Here is a 25,056-nt window from a genome sequence, read left to right as displayed (position 1 = left end):
CTGTTTTGATCCTGTACACTCCACACTGGTTAGTCGTCATTATCTGTATCGTTTTTATGTCTATATTCTGATTTACTTCATTTTGTATTTTGCTTTGTGTGTTACCTGTTGTTCTGTCTGTACAGCACTTTGGTTGGCCTTGTCGCTGTTTTAAGTGCTCTATAAATAAAATGGTATGGTAATGTGAAGTATTTTGGTTTAATTTCTGCAACACTGAACTTTTTTTTTTAATTCTCTGGCATTTAAACAAATCAACTCATAAAACAGATTGCTTGAACATATTTTAATAGCAGAGTAAATCAAAAGGGTAAAAATGCTGTGAGAAACAACTGTTCCTACAGTGACCAATCGTTTTTAACTCTTAACTCTCGGTATCATAAAAATCTTTTCCAACTCATGTGTTGATTACAATAAGATATTTTATTAGAAATTAAGAAACTTTTTTGTAATAATTCAAAAACACAGTGTGTACTTTGTGTAACAGAGATTCTGGTTTATTACCATTCAACTCCATCCACCACAGATATTACAGAGCAGATTCACAAGTAATAAGCTTTGTATTTAACAGCAGCTGATTTAATACCCCCCTCCCCGATACACACACGCACACTTTCCCTGTCCCCAATCTCTCTGCCTCATTCTAGGAAAAAAAAAAGCATAACAGGTGCACAATAATTTTTTTTTGGCGTAAAGACTGGCCCCTCATATTGTTCAGCTGTAATCTTACGAGTTTTTCTTTGCTTTTCAATTACTGCAGGATTTTGGTGCTTTGTTATTCATCAGAGCTGTGAACAGAATATACATCTTTCCCTTCACTGCAAGCCAGGCACCCCCCTCCTCATTCCAGACAACAGAAGAGATAACATTTAGGAGGAGGAGGGGGGGAAACGACAGTCTACTGTATAAAAATGTACAGTGGCTTTATTTGACATACATTCCATAGATTTAAACAGCTGCGAAATAGGAGGCACACCCAGTATTGCACTTCAATAAAAGATCTGGCTCAAAACAACCCAGAATATCAAACAAAACTGAAGTGAAGAGAGCAACTTCGAAATACAGGTACTTTGAATAGTATCATTATATACAAGATTAGATAAATCATACACTATTTCCTCCCCAAAATAATAAACTTAACAGTCTTATCAACCAACTCATCTTTTTTTTGTCCATCAACCTATGATGCACTTGACAGTGAAGAATACTGTACAAGATTATGAAAAGTTTACATATAACAATATTTTAAATTTATAGTTGGGAAGCTGGAAATATGACCCGTTCCTTTTTTTTTTTAAGTCAACTCTCATCCACAGTTGCCTTTATGCAAACCTATATCATATCTGATGTTTGATTTTGTTTTCTTATAGTTTGGTGATTGGGAGGTGTGCAACGTCAATAGAAGCCGAGGGAATACAACGGCCGCATGCAAACACTTCACAAGTTATTTTCTTTTTTTCTCTGCTTCTTTTTTTAAATTGTTCGTGTTTCCATTCAGGTTACTCAGAGTCCGAAGGAGCTCCAGCGCCTGGATACTCATGTTGAAGAAAGAGCAGACCTGAGGACTCTTGATGTAGAGCAGAAACCTGGTCCAGTGTCCAGGAGACTTCATGCAAGAGCTGAGCTTCACTGCTGAGCTGCAGCAGCAGCAGTAAGAAATCACAGTAGACTGACTGGTTTCCAGTAAAAAAAAAAAGTGTTTTGCAGATTAGAAGGTGTGAGCGTTTCTGCACACCCCACAGCCCAGAGCAAACTCTTCGCCTGTGGGTGGGTGGACCACATGCAAAGGGCACTCAGTGCCTTCCAGCTGCTTTCCCTTGGGTCCTGTTGTAGAGAAGATGAGAATAACATACGTAAGCATATTATTATTTCTACTAAAATTCTGGGAAGTGGATGACAACCAGTATTCTAGTAAGAAGTGCTAAAGTTCAGAAAGTGTGCTTTTATATTAGGCTGTAAGCACTGAAGATAAATTGATAACAAGTGGAATGGTGGCAGCAAGTGCAAGCACAGCAACAAATTCATGGGCACTTGAGAAAAAAAAAAGCTCAAGATTAACGTTTGCCTCTGGAGATATTTTAGGTTTGGTTTTGATGATTCAGGAATACATTAGTACTTGTTCATGCATGGTATTAAAATGGGTCTTTGGTGATACATTACAGTATTTCCAACTTTAGGTAAAGATGCAATACATTCAGTACGACCGAGGTTTTCAAAATGATTTTTATCACCTACGACAGAACAACCTGTGTGGGTGTTGTGCATTTGTTTGTCTGTTAGTAAAATATCTTATTAACTTTAGAACAAACTTTATGAAATTCTCAGAAAATAACCATACAAAGGGGAAAAAAAGTGAGGTTAAGATTCATGGCTTTCTCATCAATGGTTTTAAAAAAGACCAAGAATAAAAATAATGACCTGCAGGACAATGGGGCAGCTCTTCCTTGGGGACACTGGTCATCCTTTGGAAGTCATCATGGCAGGCGTTGCAGAAGTGTGTGGTGCCAAAGCAGAAGAAAACAGCCACCGAGCAGCAGTACCGACATTTATACTCAAGGAAATCCGTGCCATGCTTTGAGCACATCTGACAGAAAAAAACAGCAGATATATCAAAAATAAGAATATAAATTGTTTTTCAAACAAATATAACTACAATCTGATCTTTTAAGATGCACATCATTTATGTCTTTTGAGAAATGACCCAACTCACTTATAATCGGCAATTTGTTTCTTAATGTATCAGTTTTGTACTAATGTATTTTTCAGCCTATAAGACATGTTTTTTGCATAATTTGCATGCCCTGTGACTTATAAGCTGAAGTGATGTATTTATGGATTTTTTTCCATATTTACTGTATAAACAAATTTTTGGCTGAGATATGACCGTTTTCATTCATTCTGACTGAAATATTGAACACTACCATCTTCAGCCGCTAGATGGCAGATGAGCTGTATGGCATGCTGTTGTATCATGTAATAGGTAAACGTGGCTATTCATGACACAGTCGGCTTGCCATAACCTGCCACCGTTGTCTGCCTGGAGCAACCGCTTCAGCTTCATTTCGCTGCGCCGCCCCAGCGAAATGAAGCTGATTTGACCATTGAAGTGCATTTATTAAGTAAAAGTTCAACTGAGACACACATTTACTATAAAGTCAAGCAAACAAATAATTGTTTTTAGGTGGTTGTCTTGTTAAATTTTGAAGAAATGGACCGAGTCGCCCTCTGCGTGTTCATGTTTCTGCATATCAGCTTTTGAAATGCAGCTGATTTGACCATCAAAGTGCATTTATTAAGGAAAAGTTAGACTGAGACATATATTTACTATCATTCTGGGCAAACAAATAATTGTTTTAAGTGTTAATCTTGTTAAATTCTTGTTAAAGTCCTCTCGTGCACTCTCCCACGGCTGCCATTTGGCAGCCAATAGATTTTTGGCACAACACCGGCACACATTTCCGGGTTGTCAGCAGTGACGCATAACAAACGCGACGCGTCAGCGGTGACGCATAATAGATGCGACGTATACGGCGAAGCCACATATTTATGGATTTTTCCACTTTTTTAGACATATTTGGACTGATGCGACTTATAAGGGTGGTGCGACGTGTACGGTGGAAAACACTTTAAATAAACCATCTACAACCATGAGTTTTTCTTCAGACACACAAGTCCAAATCTTCTGACCTCACTCTGAACAAGAAGGAACTTGAGCATGCAGCATTTTGTGCAATGCACTTTATCCCTTTAGAGTGGTTGCAGCAAAGCCAGGATCCTCACAGGTATTGTTTACCCACCTGAGCCCTGGAGACATCTGAGCACGCTCCACAGATCAGTTCGCTGGGGTCGTAGTCATCACCCTGTCCTGCCTCTGCATCACACCGAGCCTCCCCCCCAAAATATGCCTATAAAAACAGGAACCTGGTAAATTTCAATGCGTATCCAACTGGCCAATGAAAGTATCCTGCAACCTGCCGTCACCTTTTTACACTTGTAGCAGACATAGTATGCATATCTGTTCATTGCAAAACCAGCAGGGTCACTGTGGAAGCGTGCTCCTGGTGTAGTTATCGCCTCACTTTTGTGAAGACCTTCATACTCCAACCTCATCAGAGCCTTCCTCCTCACATCCTCATACAGCTCCTTAATGGGGTCGAGCAGGTCCTTGATCACAGAGTGATTGATTTTGTTCTGTAAACAAGGACACAAACAAACAAACCAGCCAGTGTGCATTAAAGTTCTTCTGTTGAAGTGTAGAGGAACAGTTTCAACCCCGCTGTCATTTGAGACACTCTGCTAACAACGTACCTTGCAAATGGGACACGACATGAAGCCAAATGTAATCCGGGGCCCTAGCCAGCGATTTTCAAGAACACGCCGAGTGCACTGAAGGTGAAACACGTGAGTGCAGTCCAGCTGGAAGCAGACCAAACAGTTAGACATCACAATAAGCAAAGAGAAATTTTAGAGGTCAAACTCTTCAACTCGGGGCTACCTGTACTGCAGGAGCAGCAGAGAGAGCTTCTGTGAAGCAGATCATACACATGTCATCTGCATCCTGTTTCAGACATCCGGCGTTCTTATCACAGCCGTACAGACACGGCAGGCAGGCATCCTCGTTCTTCACGCCTCCACATGAGTGTCCACAGGGGTGAGTCTTACTGCAGGCCAGCTTAGCGTACTCCTGACAAGAGATGACAAACACACCATGCTTTAAAACTACAACACACTTATACACACAACTCTGTTGTTTTTGCTAAGTTTCCTATTGATTTGACTTAAAAGTCCTACAATGATTAATATGCATCTAAATTATTATTTTTGAGGGAATCAATGAGATTATTAACCTGCAATCTAAACTTATTTATCTTCCTAATGACAGGGAAACCCAACAAGTGTACTGTATTTTTGGACTATAAGGCGCATTAAGAGAAACAAAAGCAGATAAGTCAAACTTTATTTAACTCAATCACAATAACTACATAAAATTGGTTTGAGGTCAGTAAGCACAACCAGAATTAACACATAAGACCATTTTTGAGAAAATTATAAGGATTTTAAGAACATCCTTATAGTCCTAAAAATACAGTATTTTCACACACACACAAAAAAAAAACGATTATGTATATTAAATTCAATAAAAAGGGTGAATAAATCTCTATGTCTATCCAAAAATTTTATTTAATATTTCTTGACAAAAGATAGAGCTTTTTGGTTTAATTAAATATGCAAATAAAGAACTAAGAAAATAATTCTCTAACAATAAATAATTCAACTATTTAGGTTTTTAACCATTTTGTTTATTGTTAAGATTTTTTTTGTTTGTTTGTTTCCCTATTTGATTTGTACGTTTCAGTCTATATGCTGCATATAAACAAATTGTTGTTTCTGATTTGGCCTCAAGGATTATTCAAACACAAGTTCTTTGTAAACTTTGTCGACAGATTCTGTTTTAAGTTCGTACCTGACAATCTGGGTCTGAACAGACGCTACCCACTGCAGACAGCTCGGTACCATTTCTTGTACCACAGAACCTGCAAGCGTCAGAGCTGCTGGATGTTGGTTTACCTGCAAAAACATTTATCTTGTCAGAACAACGCTAGGTAAATAGAATGGAGTGGGAAAGCATGTTCAAAACTTCTCAGTAGAAATCAAGTAAAATTGTTTATTGGTGTGTTATTTGCTGTGTTACCTGTGTGCTCTCTGAACTCCACCATGGCCTTCATCGTCTTTGAATCTGCAAGAGCCATGAGCCAGAAAAGCTTAGTCCTCCCACAGCCTTCATGGAGATCAACCTTTATGGCCTCCTCTTCCTCCTTGAACACCTGTCACAGACAAGAACACAAAGTTAATCGAAACAAAAAACAAACAAACTGTTCACCTCCAATATCTTTATCAATTCATATCCAAGCTTAAACTTAGAGCTAACCTGTCTCTGGTGGGAGCGTGTGCGTCGGTGCAGATGGAGGAAGCGGTCACAGTCGGTGCAAAGATTGCCACACATATTACACAGTATGATGGCTGCCGTCTCACCATCATCATGATTGTCACACATGGGCTGTGAAGAGAGAAGGGAATAAATCAATATGTCTCTAAGCTTTTTCCGTTCACTGTCACTTTTGGCTGTGTTTAAGTCTCACCATCTGCTTCTGCTGTCCGTCTTTGCCCATCCACCGGCCAGAGGACAGCCTGTCCACATGATCCTGGTCAAGCACGCACAGCGACGCCAAGGCCAGCCACAGCTAAGGAAAGAAAAGAAAATAAGATCAGAAACAGACGACGTTTCTAAGCGCTGACTCATGCCATCTATGAGAGTTTTTGTACCCTTGTCGTTGCGATACATCGAACAGGAGACCGATGCTCCTCCTCCATTTTAGTGAGGGCTATGATGGTCTCGGCAATTGCATTTTTGGTGATCCTGGACCAGGCATCAGAAAGGTGACCCTAAATAAATGAAAGACACATGGGTGCTGGTGGTACTTTGATTGGATTGTTCATGTTTCAGCACATTTGCAATGACTAAAACGCTCACAGCTGCCATGTCTTTGATCAGCTTTATGATGATCTCAGCGATCTGTGGAGGCGTGGAACCTTTCATCCACCAGTGGCTCTCACCTCTGCGGATGTAGCTGAGGACAAGCAAAAAAAAAGTAGCAAGATGAGTAAATATGTAACAAATTGTGCATAATTTTTTTTTTTGCTGCTCCTCAAGCTGGCTCACCTGGAGTTAAAGATCATGGGCAGAGTAACCGTTGTGACCCCTTTCCCTGCAACCATGCCGCAGGTGCCAGAGATAGTGGTGCCTTTGGCTTTCAGCTGCACAGTGAGGGCTTTGGCGATGCAGCCCAGGAACATGTCGAGGATGCCAAGTTTGCTCCAGTCACCTTTCTCTGTGGAGTGGATGATGTCGCTGATATCCGCTGGTGGCAGAGCCTTCACTCCGATTATGCTGGCAAGTCGCACTGGTGTCACCTCTGGTAGGACTCGTCTGAGCAATGAAGTCACCTGGAAAGGAAAAACAGATGATACACAAAAAATAACTTTTCAGAGCCGGTAAAGAGGATCTGCCTTAATGCGCAACCGCTCAGAGCACACTTGTGTACTCTTGCTGACATTATGCGATTCCTTTCACTACCAGCTGATGGCAGTGTTGCCCAAAAACATTGTAGCAAACATGCAATGTGCTTTATGAAAAGATTTATACATTTTAAGTGAACAAAAAGCTCAAAATCTACCTTATAACACAAAACTTGTAAACTCGTAATCATGTCTATGTGTACGTTCTGTCCTACCTGTCTCTGTACTCTGGGAGAAGCAGTGTGCAGAAGAGAGAAAAGGTCCTGCATGAGCGTGAGCTGCTGAGCCAAATACTGCCGGCCCACGTTAGAGCCACTCAGAGCCAGAACCATAGAGAGGAGCTCAAAGCAGTACGCGTCTGAGGAGGCGTCGTCATCACTCGGCTGCGAGTTGGCGTTTTCTTTGCTGGAGATGGCGTGTTCCCACTCTTCCCTCACACGCGTGGCCTCCATGCGGATGGCCTGAACAATGTGCGCGCACACCTGGAAACACGATGCATTCATTATGTTTGGTAATACATTTTGTAGAGCTTCTTTTCTGTGTCTCTGAAATGTACCTGTTTCTGCAGGTTGGTTAGTTTACTCCTGCTGAAAATGATTCCCACCATGTGTTCTTTGAGGTCTGCATCAGATGGTGCCTGTTTGCAGAAAGACACAAGTTTAAAATGATTAAATGTTAGTGAATCTTCCATTAACTGTTACTTATAAGAATGCAGACCTTGTCTTCTCCTTCTGGTGATGAAAGCAGGTTTTTCTCCTCCTGCTCAGGAGTTGGTTCTGCATCTCCACAGATAAGTTTTCCAAAAACCTAAATGTGAGCAGAAAGTATCTACTGAAACATTTGCAATCAACTGACGCTGCTAATCAAATGCATTATCCGTAAAAACATAACCCCGTGTCAATAATGCACTTTGACTGACCTGTGAGGTGATGAGGCGGAAAACCCTGAGAGTCTCAGCTTCACAGTTTTTCTGCTGAGCCATGCTGGCTGAAATTTGTCCAAGTATCTTGATGCTCTCGCCTTCTTTCCAACCGAGAACCTTCACCTGACGCACCCTCAGTGTGTTTTCGGGACCCTTCAGTTCTACTTTGATCACATGATAATCCCCTCCAGGAAGCTCACTCGTCACCCAGCCCATGTGACGCGAGTCGAGATCAATCTGCGGTGAAAAAAAACAAGCATGATCTTCAAGCCCATAACATAACCAACAAGTGCAGGGCTATTCAACTGGCGGTCTGCGGGCCAGTCTGGCCCACCATTGAATGCATAATTTATTTATTTATTTTTGGGTGGAGTGTTCTGGGCAGTGTTGCCAAGTCTGCTTATTATAAGCAACTTTGGGCTTGTTTTTTTCTAAAGTTGCTTGTAAATCTTGTGAGTCCCGTTTTTTTGGGCTTGTTTTTGAATGTGAAGTTACTTATTTGGGCTTGACGTTCCTTCTGAGTGAAACCAGTTGATTAACTCCCAGCTCTGCACAATAAAGCAAAAGACAAGTGGTAGTAGGTAGTTTGTCCCTTCCACGCCCTGGTTTCCTGTTTATCGCTCCCACCCAAAGTTGACAAGGCGACAGGGGGGCATTGTCCACTCATACTGTAGTCAACCACTAGGGGGCTCCACTCACACACAGATGTCAGGATGTTTTGTTTTTAAAAATATGTAGAAAAAGTATGATTTTGGGCATAAAAGTATGTTATTCAAAGTGTTTAGCATAATTTTGCTGTTGTTTATGTGTAATGCAATAAATGTATGTTTATACTGTTTAAAAACGGTCTCTGTTTTACACAATGTGGTGGGTTGCCAGTTGTGTATTTTTTGGGGCTTTTTTTCATAGAGCTGGTTGCTTGTTGCTATAGCAAATCTGGCAACACTGGTTCTGGGTTTGGGTTCTGTTTATTGCATTTATGATTCAATGCAATAAAACAAACACATTTAAAAGGTAACAGATCATTGTAATACTTGGTTTATTTACGTAATGACTTTAATTGCTGGATGTCCGGCCCCCGAGCTGCTGGCTTTCAGAAACTGTGGCCCCCTGAGCAGTTTTGTGGAATAGCCCTGCACTAGTGTAACTTTTTATTTGTGGTTATTTGGGCTCCTTTTTAAAATGAGAGTGTACAACTTGAAAGGTGGATAGAGTAACAAAGTAATTAATTTATATAGAGACTGCACAGAGGAAAAATTTTCTTTCTTTTTGCAACTGAAAGTTGTTTAAATTGTAAATAAGAGACTTGCAGCATTTCAAAACATACATAACGTGTATAACAGAGGCTTTCAACTTCAACAATATCCATTAAAGCTCACCTTTTATCCTTTATTTTACAAATAATTTTATGGTGTATCCCAAACAAATGCTCATACCTGCTTAATTCTGCAGAGGTCCTCAATTGCTTTGCCACAAAGGAATGTGACCGACGTGACTTTGTTCTGTCGGCATGAGAAAGTATTTAACTCACTGAAACGTGTCAGGTAATAATCTCTTCACTTTGTAATTAATTCCACAAGATATTTGATCATAAGGAGTTAAAAGTCTAGTTTGGTGTAGTTCCTTACCCCGATGTCTCTGGAGTTGTCCACGTGAACAGACACCTTGGTGGCATTTATGCCTTTCACACAGCTTATCGTAATGCTTTTGGTTTTGTTCTTGTCCTCGTCTCCGGACTCCCAGAAAGTTTCGGTGGAGCCATCTGTCAGGCTGCCGATCATGGCGGGCCGACTGGATGTCTTGATGTCTACAACACTCGTCAGGTCCTTCAAACAGGTGACCAGGCAGAGGTCCTATAAAACAAACATTTTCATCTTGTTTATGCACAGCAGATAACAGGTTTATTTAATACTAGTAAAACAGTCCAATCTGTGTATATTCCTTGTTTTCTTGCCTGACTTATTGCTTCATAGCCTGATTGCACACTGATGTTGAAGCTTTCCTCACTGTCTCCATCATCTGACTTGGACAAGATGTTGTTGATGTGATGGAAAACATTGCTCTGATGGAGGAACTGATGGTCGGACTGCTTAAACTTCAGACTCCAGCACCTGAGTGTGAACAAAGACAGTTAAGTCGGTCATGATTTGGAACATTGAGCAAATATGACCGTTTTATGCAGAAACTTTACCTAAGAGCCATTTGCTGTAGTGCACTGCCACTGGGAAGTGACATCATAAGGTCAGAGATTGTCTGAAGGAGGCGGTGGAAAGTGTGGGGGAGAGGATGAGCTGCTTCCCCGGCAATCACAATGTCCGACAAGGGGTGTTCACATACACCGAGGTCTCTTTCCTGGGCAGCACGAAGATGTTTGACATTAGACAGCCTGACAGATCAGCAGTAAAGAAAAAAGGTGCATAGCTGTTAGTATGTTGTACCTGTTCTACAATTTCTTTGTTTCCCTTGTTCTCTTCATCTTCCTCATCTTCAGGCTCACAGGGCGATGGAGTTAGAGATGCTACAAAATGCCAAAGGATGTCATGCAGAGATGTGGTTTGGATCACATTGCACAGGAGCCAGTTGAATGCCTGAGAAGGGTATGAAAAGACAATTGGATACGTTTTTTATTACACAAAACCAAAATGAGATTGAAATGAAAGCTTATTAAAAAAATTGGGCGTACCTCCATGGCGAACACCCTGCAGGCAGACTTTCTCAGTGCGTGCTTCATAGCCACCTCTAGGCCTTCCAGGTCATGGTGCTGGATAACAAAAGCCAGGACGGGCCACTGGAAGTTCCTTTCCCCCTTACTGAGGGAGCCATGAGCTGATATCAGGCGGGAGAGCTCTGGAGAAGGGTGGCGTAGCAGGGAAGAGCCCACTTCTATATATAAAATAAACAGTTCATCGTTAGAAAAATGTTGTGACGTGTTCTAAAAATATAGAAAGTTATTTAAACGTTCACCTGCATCACCACTATGAACCCTTCGTCTGGGCACGGCTTTGACTCGTGCTGGAGAAGGCGAGTGTTGTTTGTCGTACTCAGATGCTACAACTGAATAAGACCTCTGAAACACAGTGCGCTTTGCAGTGTCGCTGTCTGTGATCGGACTGGTTTCAAGACTGAACGCAAATAAAGACAAAAAAACAACAGGCTTAAACCTCATCAAAATACATTTCTTCAAAAATTCTGTTGACTGGCTTAAAAAATAACCTCATGTTGGATTAAAATTAAAAGGAGAAAAAGAGGGATGAAAGTATTTGATAAAAAAATGACTACGTTTTTTCTAATACCGACAGCATTTTAGAGAAGGCATGTCTGGCCTTGACAACAAAGTTGAACAATATGACCATTGTCAGGACAAAATGTTAGAGCAATATTTCAGATCTTGCAAACAGGCATTTTGTTGAAACATCAGCGTTTCACTTACCAAGAGAAACACATCCCACCAAGAAGGTCATTGCACGTAATAATTTACCGTATTTTTCGCTGTATGAGTTGCACCTTTTTGTATAAATTAGCATGCCCTGCGACTTATACAGCGAAGCAACTTATTTATGTTTTTTTTCTCATATTTATAACCAATTCTTGGCTGAGATCTGACAATTTCATTCATTCTGACATGGAAAATATGAACACTACCATTTTCATCCACTAGAGGGCGGTTGAGTAATAAGGCAAGCCAAGTGTCTCATTAATAGGTAGAAGTGGCTATTAATGAGACACTTGGTTTGCATACAGGCCACCTTCCTACTCCTGGAGCAAATCTCAAATCAGCTGCATTTCACCGCGGCGCCCAGGCGAAATACAGCTGATTTGACCGTCAAAGTGAATTTATAAAGGAAAAGTTAAACTGAGACACACATTTACTATAATGTCAAGCAAACAAATAATTGTTTTTAGGTGGTTATCTTGGTAAATTTCAAAGAAATGCACAGCGAGTCCTTCCTCTGCACGCTCGAGCAGCCGCGAATTGACTTTTGAAATGCAGCTGATTTGACCGTCAAAGTGCATTTATTAAGGAAAAGTTAGACTGAGACACACCTTTGCTATAATTTTGAGCAAATAAACAATTGTTTTTAAGTGTTAATCTTGTTAAATTCTTGTTAAAGTCCTCCCGTGCACGCTCCCGCAGCCGCCATTTGGCAGACAATCGATTTTTGGCACAACACCGGCCCACATTTCCAGGTGGTCAGCGGTGACGCATGATAGATGCAACATATTTAATGTATGTTTTTTCCACTTTATCAGACATATTTGGACTGATGCGACTTACATGGCGGTGCAACGTGTACGGCGGCAAGCACGGTAATAAACATTTGCATGTGTTCAGTTCTAATAAAAAAACAAAATGAGCTGAAATCTTTGAATACAATCTCTTTAAATAAAAAAAGTGTTTTAAAATGAAAAATATATCAGTCAGGCAAACAAAAAAATGGAAATTTTAAGTTATTTTTAACTGTGCACATAACTACCGGAGCTATTTTTTTTTTTTTTTTTTTATTCTTGATTTTAAACAAAGTTAAAAAGGCAAAATCACACTTTCAGTGTCAAGCTTTTACATCACTGTATCACAAGTTAAAATAAAAACTTGTGGAACATCAGTTTTATAAGTTTTCTGGCTGTAATCCCATTTTGACTAATGAACATTCTCATTACGACGGCTGTTAAGTTTGCAAATGACAGTTTATGAACTGTCTTGTTGCTAAAAGTAGAACAATAGAACGCAAACAAAGAAAATAGACAAAATCAATGCAAAAACTGTAATTTATTTGCCTTTTTTAATAATCTACTGAATTATGTTTAGTCAACAAACTCAACACAAAAAATTTTGTTTAAGCCCTGAAGAAAACACCACAGTGAGAAAAGCTGCACACTTCGTAACTGAATCATCCACATTGTAAAAACTATTTTTAACGTATTTAAATGTACTATTTATAGTATTCTACATATTCATCAAATGTGAAGTTTATTAAGTTAGAAAAGCAAAACAACCTCAACTTTGAGTAGTTTTATTCTGACTACAACAAGCCAACAGTATTAAAGTGGACAAACTGTCTTAAGAGCACTCCAATCTGAAAATATATCAATTGTTTATAACCTTTTCACAGAATCCCACTTAAAACAATCTGAACTGTCCCTCGTGATTAAATCAAGGGGAAAAATATGAAATGATATCAGTTGGAAAGGACTCGTTTTAAGGGACCACAGATGTAAATACAGACATAGTGTAACAGAGTGTTACCTGGGGGGCATTGATTTCATGTTGCTCTCTGGTTCCTCAAACACATTGGGGCATGCGTCAGGTGTGACAGAAATGTAGGGTGCAGGAACAGATGTTGAGCGCAGGTATCTCATCTCATCTTGGAAGAGGTTGTCATCTTGGTAGGCCCCAAAGTTCTCAGTGTGTTGCCTTAGAAATGACAGGAGAATTGGACTTGGAACATAATGGAAACAATCACTGATTATCTGATGAGCTGGGCTTATAAATTACCTTGCTAGTGTCTGTAAGTAAAGGCAACCCATTTTACTGGGGATTTCCTCTGACACGCCTTCCTTCAGGCTGGGCAGCAACTGGGAATGAAGGGGTCGAGGAGGGTGGTGGCACAGCATGCTGGGCTCAGCTGCACTGCTGAGGGACAACAGGAACAAGGCATTTGCCCGAATCACCTGGTGGGCCTCCATAGTAGGTAGTGCCCTTGGGGTCTTCACCTGCAGAGGTTTCTTTCTTGACTGCTTTACCTAAAACAAACATATAAATAATTAGTTTCCACTAGATGACGAGTCTGATATTACAGCTTCCATTAAGAGAGGGATGAAAGTTAAAACACTGATGCTTTTCAGTAGTACACCACCTTTTCTCTGGCTGCAGTTTGTTTCTCTCTGAGGTATTTCTCCCGACAGCGATCACAAACTAAGTACCAGGTACTGCCTCCTATGCCTCCATCTCCACAATTTCCAGCCCAACCACCACAGAAGTGGCCAATACTGTTGTAGCCCTGGCCTCCAGCGTAGCGGCCACAGCCTGCCATTGAAATACAAAGGAAGGACGTTGGAACAGCAGATTTACAATATGCAGCTTTGTGTAAATAAAGTTGGAAGACGCTGGTTTCTCACCTGGGTGAGCTTGTCTCATGTGGTAGGTGACAGGGTATGGGTGAGACTCCCCACACAGTTCACAGATGGTGTCTTTTTCTGGTCCTCCCATGGCGAGCTGAGCCATCTCTCCAAACAGATTCCCCCTCGGACGCACCTCAGCCTTCTCCCTTTTCTTCTTCTCCTTCTTTGCCTTTTTGCTGTCCTTTTCATGTTCCTTCTTTTTTAAGATGGCACTGGAGCCCGGGCTGGGGAAAATCATGTTCTGGGTCGCAGCCTTAATGGTGGCCATTGATATATCCTCCCAGAATGCAACCAGGTGCTGCAAAGTTAATGGTAAAACGGACTTTGGCCTCAAAGAATGTGAAGACATCTCGTAAGAAATGGCCTCTCCTTTTCCATCTTCGCACTTCTCTGGCAGTGGAGGTTCTTTCAACATAGACAGCACTTTGTTTTTGTTGATGCTGCCCATTTTTGAGATGTCTGGGCCATGTGGAGCAATGTTAAACATGTTAAGCGCAGAGGAAATCTCCAAGGAGTGGCGGTTTTTTAACTTGTTCTCCTTCTCCTCAGCCCCCTGCCCTCCCAGGGAATTGCGGATGGGGGCGTGCTCTTTGGTTAGGTCTGGGTTGAACTTGAGGAAGGAGGAACAGGCCATGGCATCGTGGACTATACCCTCATGCCACAAAAATGCAGCAAAAACCGCACGAGAGCATTCAGCTACAGAGGGTGACATGGCCTGTTTGGCGGGCTCTGTGATCTTTGACGTACTCTCCCCTTTAAACAGAGGTCCTGATTTGTCTTTCTTAGGACGTGTGTGTCGACTCGAGGTTTTGCGGCTGATTTTGGGCGACGAGCGGATGTCTAGTTCCTCTTTGACAGGGGCTTTGCCAATGCTAAAGTGCACTTTACACGACCCTTCTTCATTATTATGGAGCTCCACGTTCTCATCATTGACATCCTCACTGGAGAGGAGCGCACTAGATGTGCAGACCTCCACCACCTCACTGTGGAGGTTCTCCTGGGTCACATGTGGAGAAGGAACACGATTTTCCGCATTATTGATCACCCCTTTATTTGGGTCTTTAGGTGACATTTTGGATTTGGGGGAAGTGGATCTGCCTCTGATTGGCTCTGTAAGAGGAATCTTCTTTTTTCTGAGTGTGTCTGGGTCCAGAGTGTATGAGTCTGATTTGGATCTCTCTCTGGGAGGATCAAGCCGGGCTTTAGAGGACGAGCTAACTTTAGGAGGAAGGTTTGTGTCCTGATGGTTTAGAGAAGGGAGCTGGGAAGTGGTGCTGGAAGGACTGGATCTGCCTGATGAGGATACACCTTTCTGTTTGGGAGATGAGGAGCGAGAGCCAGGATTCGGGGACTCAGCCCGAATCCCTGAGGTTCTGCCGTCTGCCTTTAGGGCCTGCAGAGTGTTATGGTTGGGTGAGTGGGAGCGACTGTGAGAGTCAGTCCTCAGTTTGCCTGTGTCTGACCGCAGGATGAGGGCTTCACTGGCTGAAAGCCCACCCTCACTGGTTTTGAGCCTGCTCTGTTCAGATGAGCGGCTTCCTCGACTCTCCTGTTTGGGCGAGTGATTCTCCTGACGTTGTTTGTTGGTTTGGGACATAGACCGTGCACCAGACATCATGTTCCCTCGTTCACCTAAACATTGATGATTCAAACATAGTTACGTCAAAAAAAAAAATGCAGCAGCATTGTGACTCCAGCTCTAAATCTCAACATTATAAATGTACAAACAATTTTAAATGCTGCAGAAGAAAAAAAAAAACAAGTCGAATGAAAGCTAAAGCTCCAAATTAGTGAGTTAATTGAAAGTGAGTGATGAATATCCTTAAAATAAGCTTCAGTGACGTTGCTGCTGACTTGGTGTAGTTTGATATCACCATGTTGTTAAAACACTGGGATGGATGAGAGCAACATGTGAAACAAAGAGGTGCTGATGAAAGATGGAGTCCAGCCCAGTCCTGGGACCACTCTGAATATTACCTTTAATTCAGTCAAAACTCAGGTAACTAATGCTGCCAATCAACAGGTGTGTTACAAGCAAGATTAGCTAACAAGACTGATAACAAGACTGAATGTTAGAAACAAAAACATTAAGGTTTTCACATTTAAAGCTTTTCGTGAGCTCCTACCCACCCCTCTGTTCAGTCTGAGGGAGGCATGCATTCTGTGATTACCCACCCTTTTGCCTCAGAGCGAGAGATGACAGAGCACTACCATGACCAGCCACCGACACACTGCTTTTGTGCACACGCTCACGAGAAGCAAGGCTGCATGATGAACCATCTACAGCGGAAAACAGTGGAGCAGGTAAACAAGCAAGACGTGGAATGCACAAAAGAAAGCAAGCAAGAAAAACAAATTTGAAACAAAGAACAAGGCATTGGGGTCAAATTAATAAGGTGAACAAGTAAAGGGACAACACTGAAAAGTACGGTAATGGGAATCAACAGATGGAAAATGACATACAAGGAAAAACATAGATATAACAAAGTGAGAGATGATTGAACGTGTCAGAAAAATTATTAGATGTTTGAATAAAATTTCAACAGGGACAAGAAAAAAACGTGCGACACACAGAAGGTAAGGAAGTAACTAAAAGAAGAGCTGGAAATTCTTAAAATACATAAATGTGTTACATTTTTGCTTAGTTACCAGTAATCAAGTTTACAAACTAGACTTTAATGTATTACAGTAGTCCCTCGTTTATTGCGGTGGAGCCCTACCCTGAAGACCCGTAATAAGTGTGTAGTGGACTAGGCCTCCGACCAAAACCTGCCTCTGAAGACCTTCATGGGACAGGAAATGTTATTTCATTGATTTGAGTCCAGAAATACAAATGAGCTCATCCAGAGGCTTTCTAATTGTATCCTGAACTAATCAATTGAAAGAACACTCTCTTTTTTATATTATCATTACTATTTTATAATATCTTGATAATCAAAAGTGTGTTTAGTTCATACCATTTTTAAATGTTGAAGTGAACCACTCATTTTTAATCAACTGTGAAACAGTATTAATGATTTTTTAATCTTCATTTAAATTAGAAATCAAGTTAAATGTCTATTTTACAAAGTAATTATGCATTTTTGATCTTCTGTCTGAAATGAGAAAGAGTGATCTCAGTCAAAAGTCGGAGACAGTCAAAAACAAGTTGTTAGAACGGGCTGTCATGTTTTTAAAACTATCAGACAGTAAATAAGAAAACTGGCACCTGCAGTGTTTCTCACTTCGCCAAAACATTTCTCTGTCTGTTCCTAAAACATTCTTGCTGTTTTCTTGACTTGTAAAAACCCTTTGACATCACTAGAACCACACCCCTGTTGGTTGCTTCAACCAATCAGGACTTACTAAAGTGACCGGAAGCATAACTCTTTAAAAGTCGACACTTCCTGGAACTATTAGTCTTCCGAGTCTTCTGGAGTAAAGTCTTCTGAGTTTTCTGAGGTTCTGGGAGAGTTCTAGCTGTTCTGGAGTTCTGGAGTTTTTCCACTGCTGAGTGGAACTTCGGACTCAGCTTTCCAGTCTGATGGAGTCATCCATCTCTGCTGTGATCACGGCACCTCGCTGTGACTATCACCAGGCGAATGCCCTACAACTTCTGAGGAAGTTTGTTCTGTTGAACGGAGTATCTCACGACTTCTGCCGAGTCGCAGCCGCCCTGAGGAGACGCTGAAAGGTAGCGTGCCAGGGACCTCTTGACCGTAGCGGACCCATCCTCTGCCAAGGTAAAGAGTCGTCACGAGCTTCACTACAAGTGTACCGCGGGCGAGCTGCGTTTGGAAGGAGCGTGTGATACTCCACAAACCACAAAGTAGGAATAGTACAAGTAGTAAGAAGTAGTTTAGTTTAGTGTATATATATATATATATATATATATATAAATGTGTTTTAAACCCTTCCCACACTCTTGCAATATTCTAAACAATGTTTCTAAACTCTAAATGCTCTAAAAGAGCACGGAATGTCATGATTTCAGCTCTCTGACCCCGCTGCTCTCTGCCATCTGCCAGCGCTCTCGGCCACGCCCACTTCTCCACTGCAGAGCGGAGATACGACATGCTGCAGGAGGAAGCTTCTCCCACAGCTGTGGGCTGCACACAGGTGCAGCAGGTATTTAAAATAATTTATTTTAAATAAAAATTACATGTCGGTCATGAAGCTCATCCATCAATCAGTCAACTGTGTGTCATTTCCAATCTTACTTTGAAAAACCGCGATAGAGCGAGTCCGCGAAAAACGAAACGCGAAGTAGCGAGGGACTATTGTATATAAAAACAAGTTATTGATGCAAACTGCTGCAGCTTTTATGTACTTCTGCAATTCAAAGTTGTTTTTAAGTCTTGGGCTGGTTAAGGTGAAAAATGAAACAAGACTGGAAATAAAGCTTTTTAAATTTAAGTCAATAATGAAAAACATGAAGGATAAAAGACGTATTAGGATAAAAGACGTATTACACAAAAGTGCAAGCACAGCAAACAGAATATGAAGCAGTTCCGTCTATTACGCAAGCACAAAGCAAAAATACCCATTTTATCAAGAAATGTGTTTGAAATCTTGTTTGGATTATTTGAATATCATCTGTATCCTCTTTTGGAAACAAGATTTCAACATTGAACATTAGACGTGTGATCATATTGAAGATATTTTGGATTTGTTGGAAAGAACTGCACCATCGTGTAATGCTTGTATTTGTTCTCCACACAAAATACTTCAAATGAGCAGATTAAATAAAATAAATAAATGTATTAATTTAATTAACTTGGTGAGGAACAAAGATCAACACCTGTGCAAGCAAGTGCTGTCAGAAGCAAGACAGACTTACTCAGAAGCTGTGGTTGTGGCTGAGACACTTGGGAGGGGGATTGTCCAAACACAAATGGGCTGTGGACAAGAGAGGAGGAGGAAGAGGAGGAGGAGGGAGGTTGGGCAGCTTGCTCAAATATGGAGGAGGAGGAAGAGGAGGAGGGAACTGCTGAGAGGAAGGGCCCAGACTGAACGGAATTCAGTATGGCACTTAACCGGTCACCTGTAAACATGGAGACAGAGGAAGGGGAGAAACTACAGCTTACACTATGGTTTGAGGGAGCTGGAGGGAGATGAAAGAGACGTGGCTCATTTTCTGGGGGGTGCACCAATCAATCAGCTGATGATCACAAGTGGATGAACTTCAGCTTGACCTGGTCAGTCTCAAAAATTTGACCCGTTTTCTTCAGTCTCTGAATTTATAAGCTAAGCGACCAGAGATAAGTTTTCCGGTCTGTAAACGCACCAAAGCCAAGTGCTAGATCACACCAGATGTGCACTAATGGCACGTCTTCTATACAAAAGGTTGACGGGGACATATTTGGAAGGTGTTTAAGAAAGTCAGATGAAGCAGAAGAAATTTTCCAGTTACATCTGCAGCTTATTTTTACTGCTCAGTAACCTATGAGCTAAGGTTTTAGTTCCAGCTGGCACCTAACAGGCAACATACAGTTTAAGTCTAGTTTATTGTGCAAGACCTACAATTTTCTAAGAAGTCTGAAAATTTAAAATAAATAAAAAGTAGCAGTTTACCTGTTAAAAATATCAAGTTGTAATTTGCAATACAAATGCTTAGAAGAAAAAACAATTTTTTCTCTCTCAGATTTGATAATGGACATTGATGCAGGTATAAAACGCATTTAGGGTCCAGAAAGTCCTATTTGTTTATATATATTGGAAACGTATCAGCTTGATTGAATCTTTACTTGTAGATGAAAAGATCATTTCAGTAAAAGTCAAAGGATGCATATTGAAAACTTAAAAACAAAGATAGAATTACAATTCTGGAGGAATTTTTCTAGCACACACAAATAAGGTGTACTATAAGAAAACATAGTTCCACCTCACAAAATTTTAATACAAGTTTGCTTTTGGAAAATTTAGACTTTAATATATTGATCTGCCTATGTTAGTAATAGTTTTATTTTTTCTTAGCTACAACCTTAACATTTATTTTAATGTGGCACTATTCAATGCCAACATTTTATGATGCCATTAAGAAAAACCTTAACAGGCTAAATATTGTATTTGATTAAGTTAAAGCATACAGATCTACACCATCTACATTCAACCAGGTAAAAACAACATTAATAAACTAAATATGTGTCTATAATAGTTGTTAAATTGACTTTGATGTCTAGATGAAAAATGACTTTTATTCTGGTTCTACACCACAAGTGCAAATTTTTTTTTACTTTGTATGATTCTATAATTAACATTAGCAAGTATTCCAAGAGCTCTACCTCTATTTTAAGAAACGTGGGGTCGAGAAAAGCCATTTGCAAGAAATCTGACACTGCATCTGCAGAATGTTCAGGCAGAGCAGGGCAAAAAACACTTTTAGCGTCTGTTCATTGATGCTTTAGTAACCCTGATGCGCTCAGCAAGTTGGTGGTCATTGTGCACAAGCACAGATTGAAGAAAACTGATGACAAAAAAAGATGAAATGTTTTTTTAGGAGACTAAATTAAAACACCATGGAATAAATGATGAGGTGTTCAGAGCCAGATTTTTGCACAAAACTGCAAAGCCCATGCTTGCAGACATATGCCTGACACCACAGATGTAAGGCATGAAACAGCAACAGCAGACACACAAAAGGCATGCATACATGTTTTTTGTTATTTGATTTAAAAAATGGCAAGATTGATTGACAAGAAATCAATGTGGAGATAATAAATTTTAGGCAACGACGTTCTATACTATGAAAAATATCGTTTAAGTGCAAAAAAGTGCAAAATATAAGCAATGACCTAATTTGCTTAATTTTTTTATATTTGTTCACAAAAAAATCTTATGTGAACAGTTTTGTACTTTAAATGTATATAAAAAAGGATAGGAAGAAGTAATTATGTGCTAATTGTTAATTTAAAACAGTACACTTAGAAACCATAGAGGAAGTAGGTTTGAATGGGAAACATGATTATAATGTTTTGTCCAAAGCATGAGGACTGACAAAATGTTAATACATGAAGAAAATTAACAAATAAGCTATATAGATATATTTGTACTAGGGATGCACGATATTATCGGCATGGTATCGGACGATATTAACATTAAAGTTCAATATAGGACATCGGCCATTCCATTAAAATAACTTGCGGATATAAAAAACACTGTGCCTGCAGCGGCAGCACAACGTGATGACGTTGCAGCAACGTGATGACGTTGCAACAACGTGATGACGTCGCAGCACAACGTGATGACGTCACGTGCGCCCACCTGATCTTACGGCGGAGAGGAAAATTCAAAATGTCGGCGGTGTAGAAGTTTTCTTTTTTGTTGGTGAGAATGTTAAATTCCGAAGATTTATGGAATATGTTGAGCCTCGCTACATTGTCCCCAGTCTGAGATATTTTTCAGACATAACGTTACCCGAGCTATAAGCCGTCATTTCCGACATCATTGAGAAGCTAATAGCCGATAGCACGACTTGTTGGGTGAGTTTTACCAAACATTGGACGTCGTGTTAGCCCCGTTAGCATTAGTCTTACCGCACAATGGATAGACAAAAACTTTGAACTTAAAAAGTCTGTCCTTCATGCACAGGAGTGCAGAGGATCCCACACTGCAGCTAGGAACCTGGAACAAGCCTCCACAAGTGAGACAGCATCACAGGTGACTAATACTAATAAATAACATTTAACACTTTTCATTTAATATAAGTTAAAGTGCTATGAATATCATATGGCTGGTACTGAATATGTCACCAGCTCTTACAGCTGTTACACAATTTTTGTACCGAATAAGCCTAAATAAGAGGGCTATGTTCTGACAAAGGAATGTATATAAAATATCGGTATCCGCATTGATTATCGGCCAAATAAGTTTTAACATATCAGCAAATCAGCCAAAAGTCCAATATCGTGCATCCCTAATTTGTAGATATATATTAGAAGAAAATGGCCTGCAGTCAATGTAAGTTCACAAAATTTACATTTTTTAATGAAAATTACAAGAAGTTCAGCTCACCTTTGTTGTTAGAGATGCCATAGTCAAAGCCCTGAGCTCCATTTGAAGCTGTGGCTCTGCTGAAGGCTTGCACAGAAAACGGGCTGGGTGGTGGAGTCTGATTCCCATGGTCTAACAATGCTTGCTCTGCAAATATGATGATTTTAATTTTAGAAAACACATTTAGAAATCTAATATCCTTAAAACCAAAGGCAACTAGTGTTACAGCTACTGCTAGATGGTGATCACGGTTAACTTACCATCATCGTGGCGAAGGTACTGATTTCCACCACGGTCCCGAGCCAAGGACCAAGCTTCTCCTTCATCACTCTCACAAAACTCCACAACACTGTTCTTATCCAGTTGTACCCAAGTTCCCTCTGAGTTGACCACCTGATGCACAAACAGCACTATTTATCCATACTCTCTCACACAGTCAGAATCATACCCATCCATTTCCATATAACACGTTCAGTTTGCTACAGCACATTGAAAACCAAGACCTGCTATGACAGATCCATGACATGCAATCATTCAACTCATCTGATGACACAAATTTTTAACAGCATGAGGTTAGGTTTCTCAAATCCCTGGAATATTTCCATTGTGGAAAAACAGACACAAATGCAAGTATTAGTAAGTGCAGGTTGCACGTCCCAGATCCACACAGGGCATTCTACTGCAGGCTCAGGAATCAACTGAACAGCATGACACACCACAGTAACCAATGACAGGTCAAAACCAAAAGAGAGGAGGCTCCACGTCAACAGAGCAAACGATAACTGAGATGTTTAAGTATATGACAGGCAGAGCTTGTACAAGTGCAGGAAAGATGGAGTCAGGGCACAGAGAGGCTTGGGCACTTTGTTATCAGATGTTTACTAAGAAGCCTCAAGGCAGCTGAAGGTGATACCGCAAAACTGCAACACATTTTTACACAAAGTAAATTATGCAAAAGTGGTGCAGCCACAAAAGTTTCCAAGACCTCACAAAGCAGAAAGGCAGAGAACACAACCCACGCCCAGAAGCAGCCGTCGCAGACTTAGAAAGTGAATTAAGAGATTAGGGCCAAAATAACTCAGATTTATTTACAATTTGTTATGTAATCTAAACAAACTGAATTAATTAGCCCCAGCCACAAAAACATTGCATTATTTGGGGGGTGTGCGTACCTCGCCTATGGCCTTGACCTTGTTGCCAAGTACTAACATTCCAATGGGGATACCCCTAAGGTTTGGACAGCTTCTGATGTTGTGACCAGAGGGGCCGGTCTTCACTACCTTATAAAGGCCCGGGCCGCCGGCCTGCCCTGCCCTGCTCTGCACCCCAATGGGAGCCTCGTGGGAAGGGCAGCTGCTCACCTCCTTTACATTCTCCTCCGACTGGCCCCTGACTTCCTGCAAGAGTTGAAGGTACAAATTAGACTCAAAACAAAATCTAAAAATCCTAAAAACTACACAAAGGCTGGCACGACTAAGGATTAAACTAAACTAAAACAAACATGTATCAACTAGGTACTGTTCTGAGAAGCTAACATTAGCTGGTTAGTGAGTAGCTGCTGTAAATAAAGTGTTCTTTAAAGCAATAGTTCAAGTAATTTGAAGTGGTATCTGAAATGTTAGAAAAGACGGTCTTCTCTTTGCAAATATCTGAATGAACAATCTCAAGTTTGGAAATCCAGGGTTTCTGACAGCAGGAGAGCCCTAAACCAAGGTGGTTACTCAAATTTAAAAAAAGTCATAGAAGTTCACAAACATTAATTTATAAACCTATTTTGTATTGCACAGTTATTTACATAAAATTCTAGGATTGTTTGTAAGTGCTACTAGTAGCAGTTAGCTGTAGCACTTCTGGTGAATCCTGCAACATTTCCAACAGGAATATCAAGTTTTTGCCAGATTACCTATGCAATGTGAAACAGAAAGAAATGTAAAAGTTCATAAAATAATGTTAAAAATTAATCTACTTGTCCAAACTCGGACTGGTAAAAGTGCTATCTACGACAGGTAAGATATTAATTGCTTATACCTTTAACACATAACCCCACTTCAAAAGATTTGAACCATCTTTTAAAGGTCTAAGCAATAGTTTGCCGTTTTACAGAAGAGCTGGGTAAGGAGCAAAACATCTCACTTATCTTTTGACAAAGTATCAGGCTACAACTCTACTAAAACAAATAACTCTGTGCCTCCTAAGCAACAAAATATGCTCAAACTTTTTATTTTGTTCATTGTTTTGAAAAGCATATATACGGTGTACATAATATACAAAAATGAACAATGCATTAGACAAAAAATGATTAAATTGTACAACAAATGACAATAAGTTCTCAAATTAAGCAGAAAGAACAATTAGTTTTACACTATATTAAAAGAAGCATGCTATCTTGCTTATATTAATACAATGTTCAATACAAAAAATTCAAATAAAACCTCATGCAACAGACTGGATCAGTATTTGAAACCCATGCAACAAGCAAGCTTAAAATAAGTATCTAAAATTCTAAGCGTGATCATTGCAGAAGTCTACAGGCAGTGCTGACTGATGTATCATATTATCAACGCACAGACTACCATGTATATATGACTTTTTATGACTGACATTAGCATTCTGATAAAACTACAAAGTCACAAAGGGTTTCAAGGCGACGGGTAGTTTGACAGATGACTAGCTGTGGGGCAGTCAAACTATGTATCCCTCGTTCAGCCAACTCACCTGTGTCGGGAATATAGTTAATGGGGTCCATGACAAAAAGGCGATATCCCTGACTCCTTGGCTAGCATTAAAGACAGTCTGAGCAAATCGTGAGAGAGTCATGAAACAACAGACAGAGGAAGAGGAGGAAGTGGGAAGGGGAGGAAAAGGTGCGTATACTGTATTTTTTTGGAAGAAAATAAAAAGGATTGACTTCTATATTTCAAGAAGATGGTATTAGATATAATAAAAAGGAGCAGTAGTTTTCAGAAAAG

At 40.4% G+C, this 25,056-nt stretch overlaps 1 protein-coding gene across 1 annotated transcript in view; it reads right to left on the bottom strand.

The window, feature by feature from the left end:
• Positions 1–478: 478 nt before the first annotated feature.
• mycbp2 (MYC binding protein 2) overlaps positions 479–25,056 on the bottom strand; it is an 84,495-nt gene continuing 59,917 nt past the window's right edge. The window contains exons 50-80 of the mRNA XM_037686680.1: positions 23,260–23,484; positions 22,348–22,480; positions 22,109–22,234; positions 14,114–15,748; positions 13,852–14,021; positions 13,491–13,738; positions 13,242–13,409; positions 10,961–11,118; positions 10,680–10,879; positions 10,435–10,584; positions 10,188–10,348; positions 9,951–10,107; positions 9,625–9,849; positions 9,433–9,498; positions 7,994–8,233; positions 7,792–7,881; positions 7,631–7,711; positions 7,290–7,556; positions 6,719–7,002; positions 6,530–6,626; positions 6,322–6,441; positions 6,138–6,239; positions 5,927–6,055; positions 5,690–5,822; positions 5,462–5,565; positions 4,493–4,681; positions 4,306–4,413; positions 3,979–4,188; positions 3,795–3,902; positions 2,416–2,581; positions 479–1,821 (exon numbers count right to left, since the gene is read on the bottom strand). Of these exons, the coding sequence (XP_037542608.1) occupies positions 1,706–1,821; positions 2,416–2,581; positions 3,795–3,902; positions 3,979–4,188; positions 4,306–4,413; positions 4,493–4,681; positions 5,462–5,565; positions 5,690–5,822; positions 5,927–6,055; positions 6,138–6,239; positions 6,322–6,441; positions 6,530–6,626; positions 6,719–7,002; positions 7,290–7,556; positions 7,631–7,711; positions 7,792–7,881; positions 7,994–8,233; positions 9,433–9,498; positions 9,625–9,849; positions 9,951–10,107; positions 10,188–10,348; positions 10,435–10,584; positions 10,680–10,879; positions 10,961–11,118; positions 13,242–13,409; positions 13,491–13,738; positions 13,852–14,021; positions 14,114–15,748; positions 22,109–22,234; positions 22,348–22,480; positions 23,260–23,484 (6,366 nt within the window). The 3' untranslated portion in view covers positions 479–1,705. The remainder of the gene's footprint in view (positions 1,822–2,415; positions 2,582–3,794; positions 3,903–3,978; positions 4,189–4,305; positions 4,414–4,492; positions 4,682–5,461; positions 5,566–5,689; positions 5,823–5,926; positions 6,056–6,137; positions 6,240–6,321; positions 6,442–6,529; positions 6,627–6,718; positions 7,003–7,289; positions 7,557–7,630; positions 7,712–7,791; positions 7,882–7,993; positions 8,234–9,432; positions 9,499–9,624; positions 9,850–9,950; positions 10,108–10,187; positions 10,349–10,434; positions 10,585–10,679; positions 10,880–10,960; positions 11,119–13,241; positions 13,410–13,490; positions 13,739–13,851; positions 14,022–14,113; positions 15,749–22,108; positions 22,235–22,347; positions 22,481–23,259; positions 23,485–25,056) is intronic.

Source organism: Nematolebias whitei, chromosome 13, assembly GCF_014905685.2.
Source record: "Nematolebias whitei isolate Nwh7 chromosome 13, NemWhi1, whole genome shotgun sequence".
Lineage (NCBI taxonomy): Eukaryota > Metazoa > Chordata > Actinopteri > Cyprinodontiformes > Rivulidae > Nematolebias > Nematolebias whitei.
The sequence above is the reverse complement of the archived record's forward strand: the minus strand, read 5'-3'. Positions and strand labels throughout refer to the sequence as shown.